The sequence below is a fragment of the Phaethon aethereus genome, assembly GCF_964289735.1.
Source record: "Phaethon aethereus genome assembly, chromosome: 26".
Lineage (NCBI taxonomy): Eukaryota > Metazoa > Chordata > Aves > Phaethontiformes > Phaethontidae > Phaethon > Phaethon aethereus.
In genome coordinates, this window is record NC_138602.1 from 5,965,103 (window position 1) to 5,970,889 (window position 5,787).

Sequence of the window (5,787 nt, forward strand, 5' to 3'; positions counted from 1 at the left end):
GCGGGTGCTGTGGTGATCGGGAAGCGGGGCCTTTGCAGCTCCGTGCCTTCGCTTGTTCAAAATGCTGCCTGCATCTTGAATTTCAGGCAGCTGAATTCCCGCTGGCTCTGGTGCTCTTCCTGTCCTCTGCCCAGGAGGTGGCTTGGTAAGGCTTCTGCTCACCTGCTCTGGGCGGGCTAAGGCTGCATTTGGGATTATGTTTAGTAATTCACTTGATAGCTGGTAAGCTGTTGAGATGTGGTAGCACAGTCCTGGGGGGCTCCGAGTCCGTGATCCCTGTCAAAGCCGAGGTCCCGGGCATTGTCTGCCCGCGGGGGGAAACGTCATGCCCCTGCCTCTGGCTGACCCCCCATCCTGGCAGGATCGTGGGTGTGGGTGGGCAGGAGTCGGAGCGGAGGAAATGGATCTGCTGCTTCCAGAGTGTGGTTGCTCTGATCTGTCTGGCCTCCCTCGGTGAATGTGACCGCTGCCTGGAAGCCATCAGCAAGGAGGCGAGCAGCTCGCAGGCTGTGCCGGGAGGTGCTGCTGAGGGAGCTCGCAGAGCGTGCCGGGCCAGGCGGGTGAGTGTCCCTGACGAGCGCGGGCCGCCTCGGCCAGCACCGCTCTGCAGCGCGGCCGTGGCGTTTGGCAGAGTGCTCTCGGGTGCTGGTGAGCTGAACGTCCGCCCGAGAGGGACAGCAGGCTCCGCTGTCCCTCCTCACTGCAGAACAGGGTGGTGGAGAGCCTGGCTCTGCTGGGGCTGCCCTGGCTCCGGAGCACACCACGGACCCTCCTTCCGAGCAAAACAAACCTCCCGGAGGACACAATTGCTGCCTGCGACACGGCCTGGTACGTCACCTCCTCCCGTGGGAACACGCTTCCCCCGGCAGCCGCACGGCTGGAGCAGCAAAACGCGCGTGTCCTCGACGCGAGCTGCTGCTCCCCCGGGTGCCCGGCAGCCGGCGCGAGCTGGAGGCAGCGGGGGCCGCGCGCGGCCCGGGGACACGGCTTGTCCCGCGGAGCGCCGCGGGAGCCAGCGTCTCCGCCGTGTCCCCGCTTGCCGTGCGCTGCAGGCAGGCTGCCTGCTGACGAGATGGGCCGATCCTGCCCCGCGCAACACCCGCGGGCAGCGCTGCAGGCGCTCCCGCAGCCCCGGGGAGCTCTTGTGCTCGGTACCCCTCCCTGCGTGGTCCTTCTTTCCTGCCTGCTCACGCTGCAGCACATGGGGGGAAGACGATCTCCTACTGGGAGATGACTGATACCATCTTTTTCAGTTTTTCCTGAGCACCCCACACTAGGGAGAGGAGGCCAAGAGGCTTCCCCTGCCCTGAAAACCAGGCTTGACACCTGTTCTGGGGGTTTAGGTGTGACAAAAAATGGAGGCCGCTGGTTAGGGTAAAAACTTCCAGCTTGGGATTCAGCTGTTCAAGCAGCGACTTTCTTCTGAGCTCTTCAGGACTGGAGCCAGCAGCTAAGAGAAATCCAAATCACAGAATGAAAAAGGCTCTCAAATGCAGATGCAATTTATTGTTTTTCTGTATTCTTACAACACTGGAGCTACGGCAAGAGGGGAGAAAGGAGGCAGCAGGTTTCGGAGGTAGGGGACAGCAGCAGCAGCAGTGAAGCAGGAGCTGAAGGTGTTCTCCTGGGAGCTGGGCAGCCCTCTAACCCCAGGGCTGGGCCAAAGGAGACTCAGGAATCTGGTGTCACAAATGCAAGGGGCAGGGAGGAAGCTGCTCTTTGGATCCCCCCAATCTAATTGTCTGCCTTACCCAAAGGACAGCAGACATCCCAACAGCTACTGTCACCTCACTCAAGGTGGTCCTGCTGCTTCCTTTCTAGAGCTGTATCCACAAGCTGTTTGACAAAGGGGTAAATCAGAGCAGCAAAGTGTGGGAACATGCACCGTGTCAACAGGCACTTCACAGCTTGCGCAGGGAACAAACGCAGTCGAGTTGCAATCTCTGCACCAACCCCCCCCGCTGCCGTAGTTTGGCTTTGCCAGAGAGAAGTCCTTGCCATGTCCATGAGGATCAGTGGAAGATGCTTCCCAGGGAGAAAAGAAGAATAAGCAGGTGAGCACAGGGCCCTGAAGTGTGAGTTTTCCAGGGCAGCAGCTGGCGGGACAGTAGGTTCATGCTGACTTCATGACGCTGTTGACCCAGGGAAGGTAAGGAGCAATGTGTGTGTAGAAACCAGGCCAATTGTTATGCCTATAGGAGAAGATGCCGTAGGCTTTGTTGTTGCAGACGAGCGGATCCCCGGCATCACTCTGTAAAATGGGGGAGGAGAGAGATCAGTGCTGATTTATGTGGGGTCCCCAGAAAAAGGGTGCGTTTGCAAAGAACAGGAAGGCTGCAAATACCAGGACAGAACTTCCCCAGGAGAAGCTTGAACACACAACGGATGTTGATAGCTCTGGGTACAAAAAGGATCATTGGCAGTTTTACATGGGACCCAAAACAGCTACAGCTGGGCAAATGCTGAAGCTGAAAGTATTGCTTCGTTTCAGCCCTTCTGCTGGCTGCAGAGCACTACAAAATGCACTCAGACCAGCTATGAGATTTAGGGCAAAGCCCTCTTTGGCCAAACTGTTGTCTTGTGCTGTTGTAGATTCCTAGGTCCTCTGCTGTGGGAAGGCAAGGATTCCCTTGCCTCTTCTGCTTGGCCCAGGGCTGAGCACAGTGTGATGCCTGCAGTCAGCAGGAATGCCGCTGACCCTCTGAGGGTCTGATCCTTGGAGATCAAGACCCAGGGCACCTCTTGTGCCAGGACAGCGAGAGAGGGATGTGGTGAGGAAGCATGGAGTGATGGGCGGGGGGGGGGGGGCAGGCAGGGGGAGAGTGAGGGGACAAGAAGAAGCAATTTTAGACAGTACCTTTTCAGTGAAGTTTTTTAGCCCAGATCAGGTTTGTGCCCAGCACCTGGTGAAACCTGCCCTGCAGACTTCTACTCCCTAAGCCGGAGACTGACCTTTTCAGGTACCCCAGGAGATCCACTGTGGCCACAAATCAAGTTGGCAGCAAGCCCAGGGTAGTGGCTGAGGCAGTCCCTTTGTTTGATGATGGTGACGGTGGCTTCGCGTAACGTGGCAGCAGGTGTTTTGTAGCCCCAGCCGGCTATGCTGCATGCAGTCCCACTAGGGACTTTTGACTTTTCAAAGGAAATGGTCCTAACGTAGCTGTTGCTGGTGGCATTGCCGTTCAGCTGCACAAGGGGACAGAAAGTACAGAAATCAGTGCTTGGTCTGTAAATGCTCTGTGACCAAGGCTGTCCCCTCCTGCTCCAGGGTTACAGCTCAGCCCTGCACGTCGGGCAGACAGGACACGCAGGTGCTCCAGGCAGGTAGTTACCTTCAGTAAGAGGATGTCATTTCCCTTCTTAGGACTCATGAAGTCTGGATGGCAGTGATACTCTTGGACTTCGAACGTTTGCCAGCTTTCCTCTCTCCTCTGGATTGCACGGGCTCCAAGGATGACAGTCAGAGGTTTGTGTCTGGTAAAATCAAGCACAGTGTCTGTCGTGAGCTTTCCCCGGTCTTCCCTAGGAACACCGAGGCACATCTCCCAGGGGCATGGCCAGGAGAGACTGGCTGGGCTTTAAAGGGCGGTGGGAGCAAGGAGCTCTGCCAGTGAATCTACCCAGCCAAGAGGCAGAGCAAGTTCCAGCCTGACAGACCAGAGCCCTGCAAGGGTCTCAAGCTGAGCGGGTTTGGTCCAATGCTGCTGCTGTATACTAAGATATGTGGACTGTCGGTCCAGGCTTCATAGGCCCATGGAAGTCCACGGCACCAAGGAGGGATTTCTAAATCAGGACCCTGCTCTGGGCCAATGTACCTTTACTGGCCTCTACATCACCTGTAGAGGGGGCTGCCTTAGGAAAATTGGGAGGGACCCTGGGTACAGGTGGGAGTCCCTCTCAATCTAGCAGGTGGGACTTGGGTGTCTGGGCTCCTGGCTTCTGCTGACCCTTCTTTCTGCTGCTCAGATGTAGGGACTGGCTCCGAGTCTGTGTTACCAACACCAGGGCAAAGCTGTCAGCCCTGAGGAGCGTAGTAGCTACACCCAGAGTCATGCGCATCTAGAAGAGCCATCTTCCCTCTCCGTGCCCCCGTTTCTCCAGCTGGGGGGATGGAAGAGAGCTGGGCAAGCACCTTGCTCATAAGAGATTGTTTCTGATAACAGTCTTGGAGTTCTTTGGTGGCAGAAAGGGCAAAGCCCGACACCAGCAATCTCTGCTATGCCAGCAGATCAGTGGCAGCAAGGGAAGAAGCTGGTCTGACTTCCCATTGTTGACATCTGGGAAAAATAAAATGAGTCATCACAGAATCACAGAATCACAGAATCACTAAGGTTGGAAAGGACCTTTAAGATCATCAAGTCCAACCATTAATCCAGAACCACCATGTCCCCTAAACCATGTCCTGAAGCGCCACATCCACACGTTTTTTGAACACTTCCAGGGATGGCGACTCCACCACCTCCCTGGGCAGCCTGTTCCAATGCCTGACCACCCTCTCAGTGAAGAAATTTTTCCTAATATCCAATCTAAACCTCCCCTGGCGCAACTTGAGGCCATTTCCTCTTGTCCTATCACTAGTTACTTGGGAGAAGAGGCCAACACCCTCATCGCCACAACCCCCTTTCAGGTAGTTGTAGAGAGCGATAAGGTCTCCCCTCAGCCTCCTCTTCTCCAGACTAAACAACCCCAGTTCCCTCAGCCGCTCCTCATAAGACATGTGCTCCAGACCCCTCACCAGCTTCGTTGCCCTTCTCTGGACACGCTCCAGCACCTCAACATCCTTCTTGTAGTGAGGGGCCCAAAACTGAACACAGGATTCGAGGTGCGGCCTCACCAGTGCCGAGTACAGGGGCACAATCACTTCCCTGCTCCTGCTGGCCACACTATTCCTGATACAGGCCAGGACGCTGTTGGCCTTCTTGGCCACCTGGGCACACTGCCGGCTCATATTCAGCCGGCTGTCAACCAGCACCCCCAGGTCCCTTTCCGCCGGGCTGCTCTCCAGCCACTCCTCCCCAAGCCTGTAGCATTGCATGGGGTTGTTGTGGCCAAAGTCATGGAGGGGGAATGAAAAAATAAAGGGTATCTGAACATGGGTGGGGAGGGACACGGGGAAGGATGGCTCAAGGGAGAGCTGCAGGCAGACCCCTGCTGTTTTGGTGCTAGCCCCACAGCTTGCCCTGCCCCAGCAGTGCAGCCTGCACTCCCTGCCAGGGAAAGAGTTTGTCCACAGCCGTGAAGGAAGAGATTCAAACTGTTGGGCCTCCATCTAGGAGACGTTACCCAGATCATGGCAGTGTGGCAATCTTGTCGCGCCTGGTGCTGTACAAACATAGCAAAAACTTACACGAAGCACTGAGCCGCTGTCATCACCCAGTTCGGGGCCACCAGGAAACCTCCACAGAACTGGTTGTTCTTTCCTTGCAGATAGGCCACATAGGGTGTGGTGTGGGTCTTGGCTTCACCTCCTCCATCCATCCGATTCCAGGAATACTCTGCAAGGAACAGGACGGAGGATGAGGGGATCAGAGGACACAGGACAGGCTGTCTGGGACTCTCTCTTCCCAGCCCTCTCCCCGACTCCAAGCTGCTCTACTTACTGGCTTTGGCCGTGGGGCATGTCACCAGCAGGAGGGCAAGCAGGAGTTTCTGCAGGCGCTTCATCATAGCGTTCTTGGCTTCAGTGGACCTCTTGGAGATGAGGCTGCAGCTGGGGACTCTTCCTGCTCCCAGCAAGGTTTTATAGCCTGAGACTAAACTCCAGGAAACCACAGAAGCCAGACTCAT

At 56.4% G+C, this 5,787-nt stretch overlaps 1 protein-coding gene across 1 annotated transcript; it reads right to left on the minus strand.

Annotated features, from left to right (window-relative positions):
* Nucleotides 1–2,062: 2,062 nt before the first annotated feature.
* Nucleotides 2,063–5,787, minus strand: LOC309413814 (granzyme E-like; the record flags this gene model as incomplete). The annotated part of the gene is made up of 5 exons (XM_082011026.1): nt 2,063–2,251; nt 2,953–3,186; nt 3,333–3,474; nt 5,348–5,495; nt 5,601–5,787. 5 exons carry the CDS (start codon nt 5,785–5,787, stop codon nt 2,114–2,116), a joined length of 849 nt encoding a protein of 282 aa, XP_081867152.1. The 3' UTR covers nt 2,063–2,113.